This window comes from Mustela lutreola, chromosome X (assembly GCF_030435805.1).
Source record: "Mustela lutreola isolate mMusLut2 chromosome X, mMusLut2.pri, whole genome shotgun sequence".
NCBI classification, from domain to species: Eukaryota; Metazoa; Chordata; class Mammalia; order Carnivora; family Mustelidae; genus Mustela; species Mustela lutreola.
In genome coordinates this window covers 106,214,294-106,241,110 of record NC_081308.1, presented here as the reverse complement: position 1 = coordinate 106,241,110, position 26,817 = coordinate 106,214,294, and the positions used below count along the sequence as shown (strand labels likewise).

The 26,817-nt window shown below is 43.6% G+C and overlaps 1 protein-coding gene across 1 annotated transcript in view; it reads left to right on the top strand.

The window, feature by feature from the left end:
• Nucleotides 1-26,532, top strand: part of LOC131821052 (uncharacterized) — a 44,628-nt gene extending 18,096 nt beyond the window's left edge. Inside the window, exons 4-6 of the mRNA XM_059156835.1 lie at nucleotides 12,404-12,445; nucleotides 16,792-16,934; nucleotides 26,503-26,532. Coding sequence (XP_059012818.1) covers nucleotides 12,404-12,445; nucleotides 16,792-16,934; nucleotides 26,503-26,532 — 215 coding nt within the window. The remainder of the gene's footprint in view (nucleotides 1-12,403; nucleotides 12,446-16,791; nucleotides 16,935-26,502) is intronic.
• Nucleotides 26,533-26,817: the final 285 nt, after the last annotated feature.

Genomic DNA, 26,817 nt, shown 5'->3' with positions numbered 1-26,817 from the left:
GTTTCCATGGAGGAGAGGAAAAAAAAAAAGCCTATCTTTTTAAAAAAAGATTTTATTTATTTATTTGAGAGAGAGCAAGGGAGAGGGAGAGCAGGAGTGGGGTGAAGGGCAGAGGAAGAAGCAGACTCCCTGCCGAGCAGGGAGCCTGATGCGGGGCTCAATCCCCGACTCCAGGACCACGACCCAAGGCAGACACCCAACCGACTGAGCCACCCAGGCACCCCAAGTTTGTCTGTCTTTGAATGAGAATTCTCTAGGGCCGAGTGGAAAGGTCTGGGAGGGAAAGGTGCCATGGGAATTTGGGTGGGTGAGATAGCAGAGGGCAGTGTGGAAACAGAGCGACTACACTATCAGAGGGGCTTCATCTTGGATAGTGGCCAAATATGGTAGAATATAAAGAAGAGGGGTATTAGCTTCTATCAAAGCTAAGGCAGGAGACTGGGACATTTGGAGTCATTATTTTGAGACTCATAAGGGAGTTGCAGAGATAAATTCAAAGCCATCTGAGTGATTAAACCTGGCAGGTAGAAAAGAGAGGGAGCAGAAGGTGAGTCGTGCCTCAAAACGGCTGAAGAGTGAAAGCCTCTACATATTGGCTGACATCATGTGAAAAAGAAGAGTGTTTTCAGAAGTCAGTAAGCTGCTCCATAAGAAATGCTATACTCTTAGGCCCCAAACTTTAGTGGGCTGCTTGTTTTGTGATTTCAACATCTCTTTGGATGACAGCTTCCTGAAATTTCTTGGCAGGCTCTTGGTAATTCCTTTTATTTTTTTTATTTTTATTTTTTTAAAGATTTTATTTATTTATTTGACAGACAGTGATCACAAGCAGGCAGAGTCAGGCAGAGAGAGAGGAGGAAGCAGGCTCCCCACTGAGCAGAGAGCCCGATGCGGGGCTCGATCCCAGGACTCTGAGATCATGACCTGAGCCGAAGGCAGCGGCTTAACCCACTGAGCCACCCAGGCGCCTTTTTTTTTTTCTTTTAAGATTATTTATTTGAGAAAGAGAGTGGGAGGAGGGACAGAGGGTGAGAGAGAGGGAAGGGATGCCCCCGCACTGAGCATGAGGTTCTGTCTCAAAACCCCGAGATCATGACCTGAGCTGAAATCAGTAGTCAGACATTTAACCAACTGAGCCACCCAGGCACCCCTCTTGGTACATTTTTTTAGATCGTTGTTCTTGATCCTCATAGAATTCATTAAGGTCTGTGTTCCTTAAGACCACAGATCAACCATGTCTGTCTCTCAGATGCCCCTGTATTTCTGTCTCTGCCCATTTGACATGTTTTCATAATGGGAATAAAGGAAGTGAAGCATTTGAAGATCAGAGATTTTGAGGTGGAGAAGAGGGAAATTGAGGAAGCATATGTTGATGTCCTTGTTATTTCCTGTACAATGGAAAGCATGGTCAATGGCTGAGGGTGATGGGGGTAATTCTTTTTTTGTTGAGATTTTATTTATTTATTTGGCAGAGAGAGATACAGTGAGAGAGGGAACACAAGCAGGGGGAGTGGAAGAGGGAAAAGCAGGCTTCCCGCTGAGCAGGGAGCCCAATGCGGGGCTCAATCCCAGGAACCCCGGGATCATGACCTGAGCCAAAGGCAGACACTTAGTGATTGAGCCGCCCAGGCACCCCAAGGAGGTAATTCTTACCTCACATGGTTGTGAGCATTAAAAGACATAGTGCATATGAAGCATTGAGCACATGTAGCTCAATAAATAGAAGTTTTGTTTTTTTAATGTTTTTTAAAGTTTACTTATTTTTCAGTAACCTCTGCACCCCACATGGGGCTCGAACTCACAACCCTGAGATGAAGAGTTGCATGTTCTTTTGACTGAGCCAGCCAAGTGCCCCTAAATTGGAGTTTTAAAGAGCTCCCTGTGAAGAAGTCAAAGTCCTGATTGGGCACAGAAGTAGTCAAGGCAACTGACAGAGGTTGGGCAAAGTTTCAACTGGGAAAATGGTGTGGAGTTGGGTAGGTGGTGTGCGTCTAGGCAGCACTCAGCAAGGGATGAAAGCACAGAAGCTGGGATCTAAGCAAGGACAGACCAGCAAGCTACTAAAGGTGGAAGAATAAACAGGTATCATCACATGGTATAACCTTAAGCAGTAAGTTTTAAGTGAGGCATGGATCTTGGAAAACTGTTTGCTAGCTAGGTGGTTGCCTTAGACCCAGAGGTTATATCCTTCCGCAGCTGAACTTTATTTTATTTTATTTTCATTTTTTAAAAGATTTTATTTATTTATTTGGCAGAGAGAAGGAGAGAGATCACAAGTAGGCAGAGGGGCAGGCAGTAAGGGGGAAGCAGGCTCCCCTCCAAGCAGAGAGCCTGATGCGGGGCTCGATCGCAGGAGCTGAAGGCGGGCGCTTAACCCACTGAGTCACCCAAGCGCTCCATGTAGTTGAACTTTTTTTTTTTTTTTTTCATGCAGTTGAACTTTAAAGAGCATTCATTATGACCCATTATGGAGGCTAGAGAGCCCGGCTTTGTATTTTTATCTCTGCAAACACCAGCCAATATGATTTAGAGTTTCTTTAATAATACTTAGTAGAAAAAAAAAATAATACTTAGTAGAGGGTGCCTGGTGGCTCAGTTGGTTAAGCGACTGCCTTCAGCTCAGGTCATGATCTTGGAGTCCGAGGATGGTGTCCCACATGGGGCTCCCTGCTCAGCGGGGAGTCTGCTTCTCCCTCTGACCCCCTCCCTTCTCATGCTCTCTCTCAAGTAAATAAATAAAATCTTCTTAAAAAGTAATACTTAGTAGATAGGAAGAGGGTATAGTGAAATTGGGATGGGGACAGGGACTGGCAAAGGAAGAAATGGATGGGGGAGCTTAGGATAGTAAAAGCCATATTATTGGAGTGTTTGATAAAGGGATGAAGCCAAAAACGGGAGAGTATTGTGTAGGATAGCAGACAAATCTAAAAAAGAAGGGGAGGCAATGGAATAATGACGTTATATTTGCTTTCCCTTCATCAAATATAGTACCTAGAACCCAAATATGTGAGAGCTAGAATCTTAATTCTAAGTAATAATATAATAAATCTCTAAAGTCTGAAGTAAACTTATTTATAAAAAAACGGATTAAAACTGTACTAACAAAATAAGATGGAAAAAAAAAAAACTGAGTAAGCAACATTCACACAAAACATTTCCCTGGTTATGTTTTCAGTTCTTTGTCTCTCAGAATAAAAGATGTTGCAGTGCTTTATTTTATTTTTTAAAAGATTTTATTTTAAGTAATCTCTATACCCAACAACCTCACAACCCTGAGCTCAAGAGTTGCATGCTCTACTGACTGAGCCAGCCGGGTGCCCCTGTTGCTGTGCTTTAAATCAGTGGGAAATTTTAAAATTCACTTGTTATGATATTAAAAAAAATCTTAGTCCTATTTTCAACAGGTACTGCTAACATATACTAGTAGTATTTTAACAGTCACAGTTGCTTGACAAATACAAATGTTTGATGAAATGCAGTTGGCTAAATTATACTTTCTTGTCTAAGGAGGAACATTCCTTTTTTTTTAAAAAAAAGATATTTATTTATTGAGAGAGAAGGCGTGCAGATATCAGTGTGGGAAGAGGCAATGGGGAAGGAGAGGGAATGACAGAATCTCCCAAGTAGATCTCCCACTGAGTGCGGAGCCCCACCAGACCCGAAATATGGCCTGAGCAGAAACCAAGCGTCAGATGCTTAACTGACTGAACCACCCAGGTGCCTCCAAAGAGGAAACATTCTAGGGAAATGAAAAGATGTCCTCAGCATTTAAGCAGGATCTATCTGTACAAAAGAAAAGAAGTAGAAGCAAGGTATATTAGTTTACTATGGCTGCTGTAACAAATTACCCGGAACTGGGTCACTTAAAACATCAGAAGTTTGTTCTCTCATAGTTCTGGAGGCTGGAAGTCTGAAAAATCAAGGAGTCTGTTGGGTTCCTGCTGAGCCTTGCTCCCTCCGAAGGCTCTGCAGAAGATTCCTTCTTTGCCTTTCTTAGCTTGTGTGGGTTGCCAGCAACCTTTGGTGTGTAGACACATCCTTGCAGTCTCTTCATCTTCATCTTCACATGGCATTCTCCTTTCTGTGTGTCTCTGTGTGTCTGTGCCCCAAATTTCCTCTTATAAAGACACCAGTCATATTGGATTTAGTACCTCCCCTAATCCAGTATGACTTCATCTAAACTTGATGACAGGCACCTGGGTGGCTCATTCGGTTAAGCCTCTGCCTTGAACTCAGGTCATGATCTTAGGGTCCTGGGATGGAGCCGCCCATTGGGCTCCCTGCTTAGTGGAGAGTCTTCCTCTTCCTCTCTCTCTGTCCCTCACCCCCACTTATTTCTCTCTCTCATTCTACTCTCTCAAATAAATTAAATCTTAAAAAAATAAACTTTCACAGGTTTTGAATGGACACGAATTTGGGGGGATACTATTCAACCTAGTACAAAGGGGAAATATGCTCTCTTGAAAGCTGGTATTACCAGGACAGCAAATGTACTCCGGGTTCACAAGACTATCACTGAGGATGGCAGAGGAGTGACTGGTAGAGAAACTAAAGAGGAAAGGCAGAATTAAGAATTAATGATAATGGTGAAAGGAAAGGTCTTCACTACTTGTTTGTTATTGAGATTTCTTAGTATCTGTGTAGACTAGATTTCTGGGAGGACTCCCTGGCCTCTAAGTTGAAGCTGCTGATGTGACCTATGTTGTCAGAGTACAGTATTGCCTGTAGACAGCAGAGTTGCTTCAGAATGAGCATTCTCTGTAGAGGAGAGGATTATGCTATTCCAACAGAAATTCAGGGTATGGAAACGGGCAGCTCAGTTGTACTACTGATGGGATGTGTAGCACTCACCCAGACAGAGACTGATATGCTGTCACCATTCAGCATATTAGAATATGGTCCCTTGGGCACCTGAATGGCTCAGTCCGTCAAGCGTTTGGCTTTGGCTCAGGTCATGATCCCGAGGTCCTGGGATCGAGTCCCTCATGGGGCTCCCTGCTCAACAGGAAGTCTGCTTCTCCCTCTCCCTCTGTTCCTCCCCACTGCTCGTGCACTCTCTCTCAAATAAATAAAATCTTAAAAAAAAAAAAAGAATATGGCCCCTTCCTGGAGCTGGGTTTATAGCTATACCACTGCTTAAAAAACAATGTCCACCTTTACCCAAACTCAAACACATATAACACCATTTAAACTCTTTAGAAACAACCTTACCCCTGTATCTTACCACTAGTCAATACATTGCCAGAAAGCCCATGTTGTCAGTATCCCTAGCGCTACTCATCAAGCCTAAGTGAAGGCTCCTGCACTGGCCACTATATGTACGCATCTGACCTCTAACCACGTGGGGACAGCCATATCTCCTGAGAGCCTAAGGCCATTCCAGTCTTCAACATATCTTGGCAGAGTCCTGCTCAGATCACTGTTCATTGTTCATACCCACATAGTCCTCAGCAAGTCAGGAGATAGCTCTTATCTGAGAACTGGGCTGCCCCCACACATCTTTAAAGTTTTTTCACAATAAAAAAAAAATAAAAACATTAAAAAAAATAAAAATAATAAAAATAAATTTTTAAAGTTTTCCACAAAATAGCCCTGTATCAGGCCAGAACCCATAACCAATATGTAGCACACCAGTGGACAGATTCAAATGCAAACAAGAACAAGAGTCACACAGCTCATTAGCAAGTCCATACGCATGCTTGCACATCATGCGAAGGTTAGCACAAAGACCAAAACTTATCTGCACTTTCCCCAGATCTCAGTATTCTACAGAATGTACAAATCAAAGACCTGGGAACACACTTATTACATCATCCATTAAGCCATCAGGAGCTCCACCCCAGAACAATAATCCAGAGTCAGTCCAGCACTCATCACACTAGGAGGTTTTCCCCAACAAGACTAAGGTCCATATTGCAGATTGCTTCTTAGCAAACCAAGAAAAAAAATCTTACACAGAAAAAGGATAATATATAGCACCATTGAACACCATACTAGAAAGTCCTTGTTGAATAGGACTGATAACTGTACTCACACTTAACTCATCAGGAAACAGCCCTCACTTGCATGAGATCCTATGCCTATACCATTATAAATATCAAAAACACAATCTGAAGCAGACCATCAAACTCCCATACCATCACTTAGCATGGTGGAAAGATTCATATGGGGGGGGACCCTATATATATGTTCACCAAAGAAGTAATGAGCCCCTGTGAAAAACTGAGCCATGACCTAGATCTACCCCAGCACACCACCATAGAGCCCATCTCAGATGGGCATGTATAGTCATACCAAACCACATGGCCCACTATGAGACAGTGCCAATCCAGAATAGAGCTTTCACCCATGTCACTCCTCCACGTGCCAGAAGACCAGAAGACATTATCTTTCCAGACCACGTTTTGTAGTTACATCAGGACTGCGTATACCAGGACAAAGCCCCCACAAAGATAAACTTAAAGCTACATCATCACTCAGGTCATCTGGAGAACCCCACTCCTCAGCTACCACTGGGTTTAAGGCACATACCTTCATCCCCTCTTGGCACCATCGTTGCCTAATCCTTCCCAGACAAAGGCCAACATCTACTCCACCATTGTGCATCCTAAGTGGCAGCATCTGCTCAGGGAACAGCCATTTCTTTCTTCCTATATCAGTGCTTCAAACACAAGGAGAAAGCCCAAACTAGGGGGCTATACCAGCACTTGGTGAACCAACAGACAGCTTCAGCCAAAAACAGAGCTTGTGAGTACATCTCTGCTCAGCAAATCACTGGACAGTTGGGATGACCAGACCACTGATCTGCATACTGAGCATAGTCTCTTGCCTAGGTTAGGACCTGGATAGGCGACCACTTGGTACAGACAATGCAACCCCAGAGGGGATAGAACTAAGTCACACACCCCCAATTTGGCATACCAGGAACCATCAGAACATGAATCATACCTGGGCCATTGCTCAGGATACTGCAAGAAGGGCTTCCCTAGTCAGACCTGGACATAGATCCTTGCCCAGTGCTCAGCTAGCCATGACACAGCCTCAGGCCACATCCCATGCCACCACTTTCTCAGCAGAACAAACTGTGATGCTGATTCCAGCACCAGCTGAAGCAACTCCCTTCAGGACAGGATCTTCCCTTTCCTCATACCTAGCAAGGCACAGGACAATCTTTGCTGAGGATATGATACTTGCCACCCCTCAGAACTGGGACTCAGTGTCCTTATTGGACTCAGTGTCCTTAGTTGCTCAGGATAATGAACGAGAGATTCAGTTCAACCTGAGACCTCTCCCTTACCCTTTGCAGTATGCCTGGACACAGCCCCCATCCAGAACCCTCAGTTCTATCTCTTCGGTCTTCGTTCACTCCTTTTCTACTGGGTCCTTCCCCAAAGTCCCCCTTATAACCTACTGCATCTTTCTCTTCCATCCTAAACACCAAAGCCAGCCCTTTCTACTTCTCTTTCTATTCATGTCAGAGCTGAGCTATTTGTTTGTTTAGTTATTTATATATTTTTAAGATTTTATTTATTTATTTGACAGACAGAGATCACAAGTAGGCGGAGAGGCAGGCAGAGAGAGAGGAGGAAGCAGGCTCCCTGACAAGCAGAGAGCCCGATGCGGGGCTCGATTCTAGGACCCCGGGATCATGACTTGAGCCGAAGGCAGAGGCCTCAACCCACTGAGCCACCCAGGTGCCCCTAGTTATTATCTTTAAAAGATTTATTTATATATTTGAGAGAGAGCGAGGGTGAGCATGAGTGGGAGGGACAGAAGGGGAGGGAAAGAGAATCTCAAGCAGACTCTGTGCTCAGCGCAGAGTCCCACTCAGGGCTTGATGTCATGACCCTGAGATCAAGACCTGAGCTGAAACAAGAGTTGGTTGCTTAGCTGACTATGCCACCCAGGTGCTCCAGAGCTGAGTTTTTAGAAGAGCATTCTGTAGCTCTGTGTCCACCTCCTCTGCTGGCTTCTGTCATCATGCCTTAGTTAACACGCGCAAAGTTTACTCGTCCAGCCCCCTCACCTCCTGGACCTGGTTGGGAGATCAGACACTGGGTTTCAGCTTCCTCAGTGAAAGTGTCTCCTCCCTTAGGCCCCCGGATTCTATTCCTGCATCTTTCTACTTTTCCACACATCCCTTGTGCCATCCCATGTCCCCATGGACACTGTTCTCTAGGCCCCTGAGATCTCCCCCAGTGCCCTCTTCTTTGTACAGCTTCCAGGTAACCTGTGAGGCTCCTCTCAGGTGTCCCTCTGCAAGAAACCCTGGCTGATCCCACCCACAATCCCTGCCTGGCCTTGCTTCTCTAGCACAATGCGACCTTGCATTCTGGAGGGGTGCATCCCTCCCCTTCTAGAGCTTAGGTCCTCACAGGCAGGTACCCCCTGTCGCTCACCTCAGGGTCCCCTGTTCAGGGTACAGAACCTGATTCTGAACCAGCTCTTGATAAAATTGTGTACCTCTGGGGCTGGAGAGCTGGGTGTTTGGAAGCAAAGAGGCAGCTAGGACCTGTGCATGGGTTCCTGAGCTCCCAGGAACAGGCAGGAAGCCTGCATATTGCTGATTTGGGGGGGCGGGGGAGCTTTTGCAGAAGGTGGGAGGGGCTGTCAAATCAGGCCTGCTCCCAGCAAGTGGCAGCAAGGGCCACCTCTAATAACCCCCATAAGGGCTCAGTAAATGTGTGTTGAATCAGCTGAGAGGCGTCTGTGCAGACTTAGCCATCATGAGAGGCATGAAGAGCCCTTGAATCCCCGCTGTTAGTAAAGATAATTTGGCAGGCAGAAGAGAGGGAGGTTGCATGAGCAGCTTGTAGAGAGAAGCACCCAGCTGCAACAGAACAAGAAATAGTGGCCCGACAGTTTTAGGTCAAGTGCAGGGCTCTGATGGCTTCTGGGAAGTGGGGGGAGCCAGGTGCCTTCCTGTATGCAGAACCAGAGCACTCTCCGTAGTAATGCGTGATACACACCCACACTATCATGGTGATGCCATCATAGAGGAAAGGGGTGGCTTCAGGGTGACCAACTGTCCCAACTTTCCTGAGATGGGGGAATTTCCAAAGAGCTGGCACTTTCGGTTTGCAAACTAGGACAGAGCCCTGGGCAAACTGGGACAGTTGGTCACGCTTGGTGGCAGTGGAGGGAGTATCAGTCTCAAGTGGGGCTCGCTTCCCCTCTGCTATTTAGAGCACGGGGACTCAAGGAGGCATCAGTCTGAGTTGCAGCCCCATCGGGATGTTCCAGTGGGGCTATGGGCCTATATCAAGTTTGCAAGGGGAGGGCTTCCTAGAGGTGGCATGGGTTGGGCCCTCTTCTCTCTACTGGAGGGCTTATCCTAAGGGAGTTGGGTCTCACTAGCTTGGGGTCACTGTGTTCGGCAGGGGTGCTTTGAGGGTTAATGCATATAAAAGGGCCAAGTCTTATGTGCAATCTGCATGTGAGATACACAGGACGTCTGAAATTATCCTGAGCTGTTTTGCCGCAGCGTAAAACCTAATGATCACTAGCGTGGCTCTGCGACCAAGGGTCCCCAAGAATTTCAGGGCAGTTTTTACTACAGTGTCGGCATTGTTTTGTTTATTTATTTTTAACTGAGAATAAATTCACATCACATGTAATTTGCCATTTTATTTTTTTTTAAGATTATTTATTTGTTTATTTATTTGAGAGGGAGAGCGTGAGTAGCAGGGAAGGGCAGAAGGAGAGGGAGTGGAAGAGGCAGACTCCTCACCAAGCGTGGAGCCAGACGCAGGGCTCAATCCCAGGACCCCCAGATCACGACCTGAGCCAAAGGCAGACGCTGCACTGGCTGAGCCACCCAGGCACCCCTAGAGCATTTATTATTTTTTAATACTTGTGAGACGCATGGTTTGCACATGGTCTCGAAGCCACCCTCTTTACTCCTGCCCAGGGCTCTGGGGTCGAAATTCTGCAGTTTCTAATCAGAGAGAGAAAGCACATCCCACCATGGCCCTTACAGAGGAGGACAGCTAGAGCTTGCACCTGTCCTCTCCACATACCATTCTGTGAGACAGCCTTTGCCCGTGATGCTTGTCCTTACTTTCATGCTGTATTTTATTCTTCAAACTCTACATTTGCAAGCATTGTCATGTTGGAGCTCTGGATCTTCAGTAGCAAGCCAACCCTGTTCTCACTACTGGGAGCTTGAAGTAGGGGAGTTGTGCCTGCTTCTTGTCTGGAGATTGGGGAAGGGGCAGGGGGACTGTAGAACTAAGCTGTGCCAGTGTGGTATGAAAGAACTGTAAAGTGCCATCTAGACATGTAGACCTATGAGAGAGGCCCAAGGTCTGTCTGATTCCAAAGCCCATGCTTTTGATGACTTCTCTGTACTACCCTTTCTCTCTTCATCAGGGATTCCTGTCACAAAGGAAGGCTTTCCATTTGATAGCCTTGTGTCTCTACTCGGAACTAGGGCTTGGCATGTTTTCCTTCCTTCCTCTCTCCTCGCCTCCCTCGCTTGATTCCCTATTGACTTAGTCCTTGTCCCTTCCTTTCTTCCTTTCCTCCCTGTTTCTCTTCTTTCTTTCCTTCCTTTTAAAATTCCTTCTCCTTGTTTCCTTCCTTCCCTCCTCCTTTACCGTTAGGATTCTCTCATTGTCTATGCTACCGTCCTACAACCCTGGGTAAATACCTCAGTTAACCCACTACTTCATACAATGTCTTGTAAAAACCGGACCCTAAGATTCATATTAGCTTCCCGCTGGCAGCATTGCTGAAAGAACTTAGAGGATACTCCCTAGCCCACCTCACAGGTATGTGGCAGACAGGGTGAGATAGCATACCAGGAGCTCCACCTACAGGAGGAAAGTGCTGGGTATTTTCCGTGGATCTTCTTAACCCCCCCCCCCCATCCATTCCTCACATTTTGCTGCCTTGTCCTGCTCCCTAGGAGACCAGCCCTTCCACGGTCTATGTCACATGGGCTTCTGGTTGGGTTTGGCCAGTGGCAGGCGCTGACATGGGCTTAGAGGGTAGAAAGAGAGAAGCAAGATTATATATTCTTTCTGTTCCCTTCCTGTCCAGCCATGGTTCTGGAAAGGGCAGCATTCCTCAATGACCACAACTGCCATCAGGCCACCTTCTTCCATAGCTCCTTCTCTTAGCAGGTTCTAGTATTACTCCCCTCTCTTGGCCCCTTTTGGTGAAGGGGTATTTCCCTCTGTTACGAGTCCCTGAACACCTTATCATCCCTTGTTCTCTTATTCCTGTCCACATCTTCATTCAGTTCATCTCGCATAAATCCTTTGGGTGTGCCATCTACCGCTTGCCAGGACCGTGCCTCATACAAGCAGGACAAGGAGCCACCCAAGGACTGGGGCCAGGATAGTGCCATTTCCATCAAGCCTGGGGTTCTCTTCTCCATCAAGAGAGAGCACATGTTGTCAGAGTCATGGGTTTGGGTGCTAGAAAAAACAGTGAATCCAAATCTGAAATTGGAATGCAAAAGACATTCTTTCATACAAGGCTCTTGGGCTTTGTGTGAGGAAGTGAGGTATGAAGGCCAGGCTTTGCTAGGACTATCAGACCCTAAACAAAGTGGATGGTACAGAATTCTATTCACTTCTGACTTACTGGTCTGTGTCAAGGTGGCTTAGTGCTCTCAAATCCAGACTTCATGGGAATGAACAATCTTATCTGAATCAGAGAGAGTGATAAATCAGGGTATCATTTTAGTCCTTAGTAGGGCAGTGTGAGTACAGCGTATTTCCTTTGCCTACATTGTTCCCAAGCCAGCTATCTGGCAGCCTCTATGACCTCCTCGAATGATAGTAATCATCTGAGGTGACTATTGTGGGTCTCCTGGTTTGTGTTAATTGTTCCCATGGCTAGAATACAACCATGTCTGTGCACGTCTCATAACTTGGAGGGGAGGCAACACAAAGCTATTTATTTGCATCAGTATCAAAGTGCATAGGGCACCTGTGTAAAGGAGGTTTTCATGGGCACCGGGGGAGATATGAAAATAAAGAAGATGGTGCCTTATTTTTCTTGGGTGTTGATTTTCCTGCCCAGCCTCGGACACATGTATTTGATCCCTATATGTAGAGAGAAGCTACTGGCAAAAGCTGATGGATCTGGTTCCCCTCTGAAGTGTGACAGTGTGGGAGGGGGCACTCCCCTGATGCCTCGAGAATTTGCAATTTCAGCGGTCGAAGGGGGCCACACTCTTCATACAGATATGGTAGTAAGAAAAATTATGCACAATCTGGAAATAAGGCAAAAGGGTGTCCTTTGCATGTCATATTGGATCCTTGTCTAACAAGTCCGCCTAAAAAATTATTTAATTCTCTAAGGAAATGCATTTTGTGTGACTTACTATTGACTATTGATTAAGGCCAAACCTTTATGAAGTCTCTGTTAACTTGCAGATTTTTGTTTGTAGGGATGCAGGTGATTCAGTCCAGTAGAAAAGACTGCACCCAAGGTAACAATTGTATTTCCCCACAGTCCATTAACTAGTATTGTATCTAATTTAGTAATCTTACTCTAGAATTATTTCTTTTAGTGCCTCTATGCATTTTCCAATTCTCCTTTGAATCAATTTACCATACTGCTGTTTCTCCGTCAATGAGTTAAATAAAATTGGTATAGGTGCTAACTTTATATTTTGTACTAGTCATATTTTTTAAAGATTTTATTTATTTGAAAGAGAGAGAGGGTGCCTGGGGGGCTCAGTTGGTTAAGTGTCTGCTTTCTGCTCCATGGTGGTCCCAGGGTCCTGGGATTGAGTCCGGAGTCAGGTTTCCTGCTCACCAAGGAGCCTGCTTTTCCCTCTCCCTCTGCCATTTCCTCTGCTTATGCTCTCTCACTCTCTCTGTCTGCCAAATGGATAGATGAAATCTTTAAATGAAAAAAAAGAGAAAAGAAAGAGAGAGCGAGAGAGAGGGTAGATGAGCAGAAGGGAGGGGCAGAGGGAAATGGAGAAGCAGACTGCCTGCTAAGCAGGGAACCCAATGTGGGGCTTGATCCCAGAACCCTAGGATCATGACCTCAACTAAAGGCAGATGCTTAACTGACTGAGCTACCCAGGTGCCCCTGTACAAGTCATATTTTTAACTTTCTAAAGATTATACTTTGACAGTGGACAGTGGTAGCTGTGGCATGGAGGAGGGACTCAGAAGATGTTTTATTGAGCAATGTGAAAAGAATGGTGGGCACTGTTAACTATAGCTGACAGATATGTTTGTGAGGACATTAGATGACACCTCCTGATGACTCCCGGACATCACTTGGTGAAATAAATATTTTCCCCAAAGTTCCTGGTTTTATCTTGACTGTGAAGGCAAAAGGAAGTCAGAAGAGGGAAGCTGCCCAAGTTTCACTGAGATGTTTTTTCAGAACCTTTTCCTGAAAACTTCTGGTTGGTTATCTTTTGGCCAACTCCAACTCAGCATATCTAATGCTGACCTTATCTTTTGTCTCAAAGGCACTCCTGCCATTTTCCCTACTCAATTGAATGGCACCTCTGTTCATTCAGTCCTTCAAGCCAGAAACTGGAATGTCCTCTTGGGCTTCTCCTGCTTCTCCATCTTCTACCTATAATCAGTATTGTCAACCTAAATAAAGAAGTAAACTGAGGCAAGTTGGAATTACCAGAAATTGAGTTTATTCAGGTGTAGCAGAGGAATTTCAATTTGGAGAACCCATGCTGTAGCAATCTACAGGCTAGTCCATCAAGGGCTGGGGGTGGGCTGTATTCATGGGCAGAGTACAAAGAGGGGGAAGTCCAGCCCCTGGCGAAGCAGTGGGTTCATTGGCTTAAGGACAAGAGAGATTCCTGGTGGGTTTTCATTGGTCAAGAGATAAGTCTCAGTCTTCTTGTAAATCAGACATTTAAGGGAAACTGGTCTCTCAATTCCTAAGTTCCATTCTTCCAAGTGTGTCTCCATGAGATTCTCCATTTTGCATTCACCAGTTCCATTTTATTTATTTATTTATTTAAAATGTGTATTTTTTTTAGTAATCTCTACACCCAACAGGGGGGCTCAAACTCATGATCCAGAGATCTAGAGTCACACGGTCTACCGACTGAGCCATCCAGACACCCCCTTCAGTTCCATTTTAATTCTATTTTATTTCATTTTATTTTTATTTAAAGATTTTTTTAACTTTTAAGATTTATTTATTTACTTATGAGAGAGTATGTGCATGCATGCACACAAGTAGAAAGGGAGGGGCAGAGGGAGAGGGAGAAGCAAACTCCCTGCTGAGCAGGGAGCCCAATGCAGGGCTCGATCCCAGGACCCCGAGATCATGACCTGAGCTGAAGGCAGATGCTGCACTATACTGAGCCACCCAGCCATCTCTTAAAAAATTTTTTTAAAGTTTTATTTATTTAAGTAATCTCTATACCCCACATGGAGCTTGAAGTCATGACCCCAAGATCAGGAATTGCAAGGTCCTCAAACTGAGCCAGCCGGGCACCCCTAAAGATTTTTTTTTTAAGATTTTATTTTTAAGTAATCTGTACACTCAACATGGGGCTCGAACTCATAAACCCAAGATCAAAAGTCACATGCTCTACCCAGTGATACAGCCAGGAGCCCCTCCAGTTACATTCTGGAGTGAAATTCGTTTATATACCCAAGTCTTACTAATTCTGTCTCCTAAACATGTATCCTCCTGTTACTACTTTCTCAATTCAGTTCTTCATCACCTCTCACTTGATGAGCATCCTCACCTGCCTCAAGTTCGCCTTTCTTCTCACCCATTCTGCCGGCCTGGTTTATATCATGTTGCCAATTTCATCTCACTAAAAGAAAATTGTAATCATGTTACTCCTCTGATTAAAACCCTTCAAGGGAGGGGAGCCCTTGGCTCAGGCGGTTAAGTGTCTGCCTTCAGCTCGAGTCATGATCCCAGCATGCTGGGATCAGCCTCCTTGCTCAGCAAGGAGCCTGCTTCTCCCTCTCCCTCTGCCTCTCCCCCCTGCTTGTAGTCTCTCATGCGTGTGCTCTCTCAAGTAAATAAATAAATAAATAATCTTTAAAATACATAAAATAGGGGCATCTAGGTGGCTCAGTGGGTTAAAGCCTCTGCCTTTGGCTCAGGTCATGATCCCAGGGTCCTGGGATCGAGCCCTGCATCGGGCTCTCTGCTCAGCAGGGAGCCTGTTTCCCCCTCTCTCTGCCTGCCTCTCTGCCTACTTGTGATCTCTCTCTCTGACAAATAAATAAATAAAGTCTTTTAAAAAATACTTAAAATAAAGCCCTTCAAGGGAAGCCAGTGCAGAATTGGAATGGATAGAATTTAATGATGGAATGGATAAAGCAATCAAGGGCATGAAAAAAAATCAAGGGTTTCTTGCTGCCTGTAGGATAAAGTCCAGTCCAGGCTCTTACCACTATTTTATAACCCGATCTCAACCTATTTTATCAGCCTTGTCTCATCTCCAGGCCCTCCCTAGCAAACATCCTAGCAAACATCCTGTACTGTAGTTATATTGCACTTCTCACCATGCTCTTTTGAGCTTCCTTGTTTTTGTGCTTTCTGTTCCCTTTGTCCCAAATGACTTAATTCCTCTTCATTTGTGACTATATTCCTAGTCACCTGTCAAACTCCTCCAGGTGGGAGTCACTGGTGTGTCCTTAAATTTTGCTCCCTACACACCTTACTCACCTCACCCTAGTCCCAACACTGGTAGCCCTTGAAAATACCACTATTAGATAATATTAGGCAAAAAGAACAAAGTGAAACAGAGTATTAAGGTAGTCTTGCCTTTGTTATGAAAAGAAGGAAAAATTTCAAAAGCATTCATATATCTATTTATCTATTTATCTTTCTAAAAAGAAACACAAGACAAATAAACCAGAATACAACCAGGTTGACCACTTACTAGAGGCTGGGTCAGAGAAGAGAGATGGTGCAGGAAAGATGTGGGAAGGAATGACAATTCCTGAGTATGCATTACTACATAGTTTTGACTTCTGAAGCATATTAATATTCTATATATTCAAAAATGGGGTGAAAGGGGGGAGGGGCTCCTGGCTGGCTCAGTCAGAGGAGTGTGCAACTCTCGATCTCGTGGTTTTGAGTTCGGGCCCCAAGTTGGGAGTAGAGATTACTTAAATAAATGAAACTTTAAAAAAAAATGGTGGGGGATGACTCAGCTGAAAGCATATGGAACAAATGAACCACATTGTATTTCAAATAATCACACTTAAAGAGGAGGTGAGGGCAGTAGAAAGGACTAATTCAAGTCATTTATGAACTGGACTGAGATGAGATGGGGTTATGAGGCAAGCAGAACTACAAACAAATACTGAACTCTCTTTAGTAGGCTTTGTTATGGTAGAGGTATAGGCAAAACAATTCTGAAATGACTCAAGATAAAGCATTGAACAAATGAATAAATGGATCGATGTAGTTGGGCATCAGGGTTCTAATTGTGAAAGAAGGGACATACAAATATGAAATGGGGAAAGGCAAGAAAGAACCCTGTGAGGATGGATTGGAATTGGAAGGATTGGTATGAACTCATTATTTCTGAAATATGTATATATGCATGTTAATGTGCTCATTATATGTGTGTGTATGTGTGTGTGTGTGTGTGTGTGCATATATTTACTAGTTCTGTCTAATGAAAGGGCCCAGAGGCAAAGATACCCCAATAGTAATGAGTACACCTAATGCTCAGATCTTTATCTCTAATGTTTCCTCCCTAAAAGGGACCAGGCTCCTCAGAATAATGGCAGATTGTAGGGCTGGGACAAAGTAGGGATGAAATAAGTCTGGAACATCTTTTTTTTTTTTTTTTTTTTTTTTAAATAGGCTCTGTGCCTAGTGTGGAGCCCAATGCAGGGCCTGAACTCATGACCCTGAGACCAAGACCTGAACGGAGATCAAGATTCAGAAGCTCAAACCAACTGAGCCATCCAGGTGCCCCAAACCTGGAACATCTTTTATGTCATAAAGTAAGGAAGTGCTTTAAAAACAATGAGGGCATGTCATAAGTACCCAGCAGCCAACTCGAAGGAGCTCCCATTGGCCAAATCTGGGAGTATTAGAGCAACAAAATAATTCAGTGTAGGATAAATTATAAATCATTGAAAAAAATAGAAATCCATGAGTCCATGTGGACAGTCCATCCATCCACCCATGTCATCTATCCATCCATCCACCCATCTGTCCATCCATCAATAAGGGAGGAGGGTAGGCTCTTGTTTAGAATGTCAAGTGCTCACTGATTATTGTAGAAAGAATTCTGCAGTAGGAAAGTCAGAGTTTTGTAACTATTTTAGTAAAGATTGAATCAGGCAAGACTCATCAAAGGGTACTAAATCCAGGGGGAGTTTTTTGGGGTGCCTAGCTGGCTCAGTCAGTAGAATATAAACTCTTGATCTCAGGGTCATGAGTTGAAGTCCTATGCTGAGCACAGAGCTTACTTACTTAAAATAGATAAATAATTCCAGGAGAATTTTTTATGAGGAACAAGATATTTTCATTGCTTTAAGATGTATCCCCTATAGAATTGCTTATTAGTTTCAAGGAAGAAAAAAATAATTATATAGCGGAGAAATCTGACAACCCCTTAACTAGGTGATTAAAATGAGCATTACTGGGGCACCTGGGTGGCCTAGTCAGTTAAGTGTACAACTCTTGATTTTGGCTCAGGTCATGATCTCAGGGTCATGAGATAGAGCCCCACATTGGTCTCTCTACTAGGCATGGAGCCTGCTTAAGATTCTCTCTCTCTCCCCTCCCTCTTCCTCTGCCCCTGCTTGCATGTTCTCTTTCTCTCTTAAGGACAAATGAACATCATGTACCTCCAGTGGTAAAACCCTGAGAAGGACATGACACTACCTATGGAAGATTCCTGGCAAGAATACAATGGAGGGCACCTGGGTGGCTCAGGGGTTTATGTATCTGCCTTCTGCTCAGGTCATGATTGCAGAGTCCCCAGATCAAGTCTCGCATTAGGTTCCCTGCTCAGCAGAGAGCCTGCTTCTCCCTCTGCCCTTCACCTAGCTTGTGCTCTCTCTTTCCCTCTCTCTCAAATAAATAAAATAAAATAAAATAAAAATTAAATTAAAAAGAACACATACAATGGAATAAAAGGAATGACACATGCCACCACATGGATAAACCTTGAAGACATATGCTAAGTGAAATAAACCAGACACAAAAATGACAAATATTGTGTGATTCCACTTATATAAGGTACCTAGAGTATTCCAATTCCTAGAGAAGGAAAGTAGAATGGTAGGTATCAGGGGCTAAGGAGAAGGAGGAATGGGAAGTTACTGTTTAATAGGTACAGAGTTTCAGTTTGGGAAGGTGAAAAAGTTCTAGAGATGGATGATGGTGTTGGTTGCACAATGTGAATGTATTAATGCCACTTAACTATACACTTAAAAATAGTTAAACTGGGGGCGCCTGGGTGGCTCAGTGGGTTAAGCCGCTGCCTTAGGCTCGGGTCGTGATCTCAGGGTCCTGGGATCGAGTCCCACATTGGGCTCTCTGCTCAGCGGGGAGCCTGCTTCCCTCTCTCTCTCTCTCTCTGCCTGCCTCTCCATCTACTTGTGATTTCTCTCTGTCAAATAAATAAATAAAATCTTTAAAAAAAAATAGTTAAACTGTGGGGTGCCTGGGTGGCTCAGTCAGTAGAGCATGCGATTCTTGATCTCAGGGTCATGAGTTTGAGCCTCATGTTGGGCATAAAGTTTACTTTAAAAATAAATACAGGAGCACCTGGCTGGCTCAGTTGGTAGAGCATGTGACTCTTGATCTCAGGTTTGTGAGTTCTAGCCCCATGCTGGGTATTGAAATTACTTAAAAAAAAAAAAAGAGTACAACATTTCAATGTAATCATGAGGAAATAGAAAAACAAAATAAAAAATAGTTTATTTTTGGGTCGCCTGGGTGGCTCAGTGGGTTAAAGCCTCTGCCTTTGGCTCAGGTCATGATCTCAGGGTCCTGGGATCGAGCCCCACATCGGGCTCTCTGCTCAGCAGAGAGCCTGCTTCTTCCTCTCTCTCTGCCTACTTGTGATCTCTCTCTGTCAGATAAATAAATAAAATCTTTTTAAAAAAAGAAATAGTTTCTTTTTTAAAGGAGGGTATGTATTCTTCGAAAACGTCTGTGTCATAAAAAACAAAGAAAGAAAAAAAAAGAATGGGGGCATCTAGGTGGCTCAGTTGGTAGAACATGCAACTCTTGATCTCAGGATTGTGATTTTGATCTCTTATTGGGTGTAGAGATTACTTAAAAATAAAATCTTAAGCAACTGGGTGGCTCAGTTGGTTAAGCATCTGACTCTTGAGTTCTGCTCAGGTCATAATCTCAGGGTCATGGTTTTGAGCCTGGTGTTAGGCTCTGCTCTCAGCGGAGAGTCTGCTTGAGATTTTCTCTCTCTCCATCTTCCTCTGCCTCTCCCTGCCACCACCCACAAATAAATAAATAAAAATAATAAAAAATAAATAAAAGGGGTGTCTGGGTGGTTTCGTCGTTAAGCATCTGCCTTTGGCTCAGGTCATGATCCCAGGCTTCTGATATCGAGGCCCACATTGGGCTCCCTGCTTGGTGGGGAGCCCGCTTCTCCCTCTTCCACTCAGCTTGCTTGTGTTCCCTCTCTCACTGTGTCTATCTCTGTCAAATAAGTAAATAAAATCTTAAAAAAAAATAAAAATAAAAAAGAAAAGAAAAGAAAATCTTAAGAAAAAAAAAAAGACAAAGCCTATGGAAATGTTCCAGATTAAAGGAAGCTAAAGAGACAAGATATTGGTTCACAAACTAAAGTATATAAGGGTGAGGGGTAATTATGTATAATACTCTTAAATAGTTTAGGGGAAAATATAGGCAGATAGATAAAGCATTCAAAAGCACATGGGCTAAAAAGTTAACATTACATGAATCTGGATAAAGGTGTTAGAAGAGGTCACTGAGAGGGCATGACCCCTGATTGACCCATGAGCTAGACCCCATTCAGTTGGAGGCTCCTTACCTCTTCTCCTATCCTGGGAATGTATGATATGCCCACCATTCCCACAGTGGAAGCTGTTCCAAGGTCATAGCCTTGAGAGAATAAAGTGTTGTTGAGACTGTATGGACTATATATGTAACTGAGCCCCATTAAGCCCTCTATATATACGTTTTCTTTAGGGGCACCTGGGTGGCTCAGTTAAGCACCTCCCTTCAGCTCATGTCCTGGGATTGAGCCCCACATCCAGCTCCCCATTCAGTGGAGAGCCTGCTTCTCCCTCTGCCTGCTGCTTCCCCAGTTTGTGCTCTCACTCTCTCAAATAAATAAATAAAATCTTTTTCTCTCTCAAATAAATAAATAAAATCTTTTTTAAAAAGATTTTTTTAATCTTTAATCTTTTTCTTTAATCTTTTAAAAAATATTAAAACATTTAAAAAATATTTTTAAAAAATATTTTTAAAAATCTTTTTTAAAAAGATTTTTTAAATCTTTAATCTTTAATTTTTTAAAAAAGATTTTATTTATTTATTTGAGAGAGAGAGAGAGAGAGAGAGACCGCGCTCGAGTAAATGAGGGGGGGAGGAGCAGAGGGAGAGACACAAGCAGACTGTACTGAGCGCTGAGCCCGATGTAGGGCTCCATCCCATGACCCTAAGATCATGACCTGAGCACCCCAAGGCCTCTGTATAAACTTTTAAGATTAAGTGGGTGGGCACAGAGATTTAGTCATCTCATAGCCACCTAAGATAAGGCTTGCATGTAAGTTCTTTTGCTTAGTAAATCTGCCACCTACCAATCTACAATGGTCTGCCTCTTTTTTTGGTTCCCACTGCCCCTCTGTGTACTGGGGCCAATTTTAGATTTCACCTAGGAAGCTGCCAAGGTTTCAAACCAACAAAAGGTGTCCTTCATGCTACTCTTATTCTAGCATGCTTGCCGAAAGCTTGAAACTATCTCCAAATAAAAAGTTCAAAAAACAAAACAGTAGTACCTTTATAGTATGTGCCATAGCATATTGTGATTGTGGCTCCACTAATCTGTGAGTAATCACAGACACGGATTATATCTTTTTTTTTTTTTAAGTAATCTCTGCACCCAATGTAGGGCTTGAACTTCTGACCCCCAAGATCAAGAGCTACATGTTCCATGGACCGAGCCAGTCAGGCGCCCCAGACTTAATCACCATTGCCAGAGTGTGGGAGTGGATGGGTACCTTCACAGGACAGGAAGAATAGTAGGTATGCAGTGCATGTTGATAATTGAACATAAGCATTTGCAATCGAATGCTGCACAATAGTTGTGCTGATGTGGGTTATTTCCTGGGTGATATGAGGCAAGGGTTCAGGCAAGGAAGAAATCTCTGCTGGTTCTCCTATCAAAGCATTTATGGATTTCTTTTCCTTGTGGTTAGTATACCTTTTTTTAATGGTATTTCTTTTTTTGATTAGAGTATAATTGACATATAACATGTTAGTTTTAGGTATATAATATAATGATTCAATCCTTTATACATTGCAGAATGATCACCACTATAAGTCTGGTTACCTTCCATCATCATACAGTTACAAACTTTTTTTTTATAATGAAAACTTTCAGGATTTACTCCCTTGGCAACTTTCAAATATGCAATACAATATTATTGACTATCATCATCATGTTGTAGATTACATCACCATGACATTTATTTTATAACTGGAAGTTTGTACCTCTGAATCCACTTCACACATTTTACCCACCTTCCTTTCCCTTCCCTTCTGGCAATCACCAATCTGTTCTCTGTATCTATGAGTGTTGTTTTGTTTTGCTCATTTGTTTTGGTTTTTGGATGGTACATGTAAGTGAAATCCTATGGTATTTGCCTTTCTCTGTCTTATTTATTTCATTTAGCATAATACTTTCTAGCTCCATCCATTTTGTTGCAAATGGCAAGATTTCATTCTTTTTATGGCTAAGTAGTATTCCATTATATACATGTATCACATCTTTTTTATCCATTTATCCATTGATGGATGCTTAGGTTGCTTCCATATCTTAGCTATTGTAAATAATACTGCAGTGAACATAGCAAGTGCATATATCTTTTTGAATTTGTGTTTTCATTCTCTTTGGATAAATACCCAGAAGTGGGACTGCTAGATCATATGGTAGTTTTCTTTTTTAATTTTTTGGGGGACCTCCATTCTGTTTTTCACAGTGGTTTAGATTTCTTGATGTTATTGCCTCTTCAGGGATTCATTTGATATCACAGGCATTATATCTCTGTAAATGATGTACTGTGGATTCTTCCGTTCTGAATATGTTAAGGCTCTCCTAAAGAAAAGTCCAAAAAATTTTATGCAGGCTATGTTGAGATTTACCATTTCCTGCATCTCTGTAATTGAGAAGACACCCTGAAAAATTTGTGAACACTCCCACACCACCTTCACAAAAAGATAAGATTGTAAGCCACAAAGGAGTCACGTGATTCACTGAAGAAACTCTCCAAACAAGTGCCCGCCTCATATCTGCATCTAATTAAGAGAATGACTCATCAGTATTCCATGATGGTTAATTGTTTTTACTACTGCTTTTGACTATTTTCAAAACCATAACTCAAAAAATTGTTTTAATCATAATTCACTCATTCATTAAATTTAAAAAATGTTGAATATCTACTGTTTGAGGGATATCGGTCACTGAGGATACAGTAGTGAATAAAACAGATGTCTCTGTGTCATGGAGTTTACAGTGTAGTAGGGGAGACAGATATTAGACAAATAAGTATATCAGAGATTAGCTTTGTAAAACTCAACATTTAAAAAAAGATACAACAGGGGCGTCTGGGTGGCTCAGTGGGTTAAAGCCTCTGTCTTTGGCTCAGGTCATGATCCCAGGGTCTTAGGATCGAGCCCCACATCGGGCTCTCTGCTCAGCGGAGAGCCTGCTTCCCCCTGTCTCTCTCTCTCTCTTTCTCTCTCATCTCTCTGCCTGCCTCTCTGCCTGCTTGTGGTCTCTGTCAAATAAATAAATTATAAAAATATATAAAAAAAGATACAACAGATTTCCAGGCCTAAGAGTCAACATTCCTAGAATTTATTTATTTAGGAAGTTTTGGTGTATACATTTTGTGGTTTTACAGAATTATCAGTTAGAGTCTTTCTATATATCCCCTCCTTGGATTGAAAGTTAATGAAAGTTGGTTTGTCATTAACAGAAGTAATAGAATTAACTTGTCAGCAGTTTTCTCAGTAACTTAAGAAATGAGCCCTGTATCAGTGACCAGTGGGAACAGATGGCACACTCACATTTTTTTTAAGATTTTTTTTTTATTTATCTGACAGAGATCACAAGTAGGCAGAGAGGCAAGCAGAGAGAGAGGAGGAAGCAGGCTCCCTGCAGAGCAGAGAGCCCGATGTGGGGCTCTATCCCAGGACCCTGGGATCATGACCTGAGCCGAAGGCAGAGGCTTTAACCCACTGAGCCACTCAGGCGCCCCCACACTCACATTTTTTGAAAGAAGCTTTTAATAGAGTTAACTATGTGCAGAATTTAGGTAGTGTGTTGAGAATCCACAAGTGATATTCCAGAACATGCGGCTAGCAAGGCTGTTAACACCCTTATACCTAAAGCAGCAGAGGGAGAGAGTGATTTCTTTCTTTTTTTTTTTTTTTAAAGATTTTATTTATTTATTTGACAGAGAGTACAAGTAGGCAGAGTGCAGGCAGGCAGAGAGAGAGGAAGGGAAGCAGTCTCCCCGCTGAGCAGAGAGCCCAATGTGGGACTCCATCCCAGGACCCTGAGATCATGACCTGAGCCGAAGGCAGTGGCTTAACCCACTGAGCCACCCAGGCGCCCCTAAGAGAGTGATTTCTTGAACCTGGATTAGGGAGAGCAAGGGCCTTATGGCAAGGGATACTTGATGAGAGGGACTATAACCTTCAGGTGAGGGAAATAGCCAGCCAGCCTACAGAAACTTCTCAGAGAACAAGTCATCATAGAAGTAGGTACCCCAACTTTGTCCTACTCCATTCCTGCAGTTTCTTGCCAGTCCTTTCCATTGGCCAAACCCGACTGGAAGCCAGTGGCCATGGAGCTCACCGATATCTGTATGTGGGTGAATATGGAGCAGAGTGGGGAGTGGATCCAGAGATGGAAATCAATAAAGGATTAGGAGCACAGGTCCTTAGCACTCTCTTCTCACCACAGCCTAGATCTTGACTCCACCTCTCTTACATTTTATTTTCTAATCTTACCATCTCTTGCTCTGCCTTTCTAATGTAAAACTGGGGCTCATATTTGGAAGCTAATCCTTGTAACTTTTTCCTGGTTGTTGTAGAGGCTACTTTGAGACCACAGGGTTGAGCCATGGAAACTTGGTTAAGGCAAAAGGGACCATGGTATCCCAACCCCCTGGCTGAATCCAGACAGGCCCATCAGGCGACCCATCTCAAAATAGCCATAGCCCCTAACTAATCAACGGGGCGGCTATGCACAACCAGTTTCAGTTACCAAAAAAGGGGAAATTCCATACATCCCCCTCCCTCCTCACTTTTCCCCTTTAAATACTGCCCACACCCACTACCTCCCCGCAGACAATCTCTGCTTTGCTCCCTTCTGTGGTGTATTCGGTAAACTTCTAGCTCCTTTGTGCAGCCTTGGGTGAATTCTTTCACTACTGGGGCCAATGGCTTCCACTCCATCAGGTGGCTCCACATTTGGGGGCCCCCATCGGGTGGGGAGACACACCACAGTTGCAACTTCTGGCCTTCTTCCTCCTTCCCTCATCCCTTTGACCAAGATGTTTTCACCTGCTCTGGGTAACCTTGCCCAGTTCAGCCCAAGATCTGGAACACAATTTCTCGGCGAAGACCTTCATAGCAAGAACTTCTTCCTTTAGCCTGGTGTAGTGTGGCAAGTGGACGTAAAAGAACGAGATGGGAAGCCCTTATTTGTGTTAAACTAGTAACTCAGTCACCACTCCAGTTCTGTTTACCTCCACCCCCACCCCTTGCCTGGCAACCACACCCGTGATTAGGATCATTGAGAACAAAGACACTGAACTCTAAACAACCAGATTCAAAGATACCACCTACCTCATCAGAGGAAGGATGAAAATGGTTGGAGAGACTATGATCCCGAAGAACTAGTATTTCTTGCCCAGGCCGGATGATGAAATTTTTTTTTTTTTTTTTTTTTTTGGATGATGAAACTTTTAAAAAGGCAGGCTAGTAAAGAGTTCTGGCATGCATGGGAAAGAAACTCCCAATTTCAGTACTGTGGCTACCTTTGGAGAGAGAAGGTAAAGAGATCCAGGAGAAGTACAGAGGGAGCTCCAACTGGGGTTATATTTTATTTCTTAATAACAGAAATGCTGAAGCATATGGAAGAAAATGCTAGAATTTGCTAGTGAATGGTAGGGTGCTACTTATGAAATTCTTTGTTCTTTTCTCTGTGTGGCGAGTACAGTTGGTGGGGCAGGGCTACACGTGACCCAGGAAAGCAGACAGGATGTACAGAATAGTGCAATTATCTGTCTGTCAGGGTCCCAGTGATGTTTTGGGAACCTGTTTCTTAAGTCTAGCCATAGGCTAACTGCCTCAGGGGGCTCTGGAATCCTGATAGGAGGAGTTTGGAGACAGATAAAGTTGGAATTCCTAGCTCTGCTTCACAAAGGAGGTAGTCCTCTGTAGGAGTTCAGAGCCAGTCTGGAGAGCCATCCTGTAGAGACGGCCTGTCCAGGTCAGATCTTGGTTGGGGAACGTCCTGGCCGTGTCCCAGTTTCCTCATCTGTAAAAGGGGATGAGAATGTCAACCCATGTCAAAGGGTTGTTGAGAGGATTATGGCCATAGACTTAGTTTTACACTATTTTTAGGCTGTTTTTCTCCCAGACAAGCTGAACTAATGAGAACAGTCGTCTCATGTGGGGTTGGCAAACTTTTTCTCTAAAGGCCAAGTGCTAAACATTTGAGACTTTGCAGGCCACACAATATCTGTCCCAAGTGATGTAGGAAAGATGTTAGGGTTCAAAGCAGATGGCCGAAAAAGAATTCTTGAGACATCTTTGGTGCAAAAAGTGGTTTTATTAAAGCACGGGGGCAGGACCCATGGGCAGAAAGAGCTGGGGTCATGAAGAGTGACCTATTATACACTTGCCAGTTGGGAGGGTGTTAGGAACAGAACAAAGCTCCAAGGTATTTTGGAAACAAGTTTTCCAGGATCCTGAGGAGCCTAGCTCTTGTTAGGAAAGGGCATTTATTACTGTTTAGTAAACTCTCAGTCAAGAGATCCTTTCAGATGTGTATCAGTGGGCCACAAGGAGGACGATTCCTAATGTGAATGGGGGGTGTGTATGGGGGTTGAAATAAAGGGATCTCCAAAGGAATTTCCATATATTTAAAGTAGACTCAGAGGATCCTGGAGGGTCCGGCTAAGATTGCCTTTTGCTCTTAGCAAAGTGTCAACATTTAGGCAGTTGAGTCCCTAGAGGAATGTCATTCTGCCTGTTTCAAGAACTTATCAATGGGCTGTAAGTCGTAAGGAAATTTAATAATTTTTCTTTTGCCTCTGTTGCCTTTCCCAGATCACCAACTACTTAACTCTGGTGTTGTAGTGAGAAAGCAGTCATGTACAATACATAAACAAATGGATATAGTTGTGTTACGATAAAATTTTATTCATTACACCCATTAATAACCAGTGGGAGCCAGAGGCCTGAGTTTTTAGGGTTCAAGGAGGGATTGGGGGAGCAGGGACTTCATTATCCTTTGGGGAAAGGGGATGCAAAGACAGGTCATGAGGGTGGCTCTAAGAGATTGACTTCTGAATGGGAAACAGCTTAAAGGGGAGCACTGGGAGCTGTGGAGGAGAAAGGGGGGAAGAATTAGAGAAGAATTCG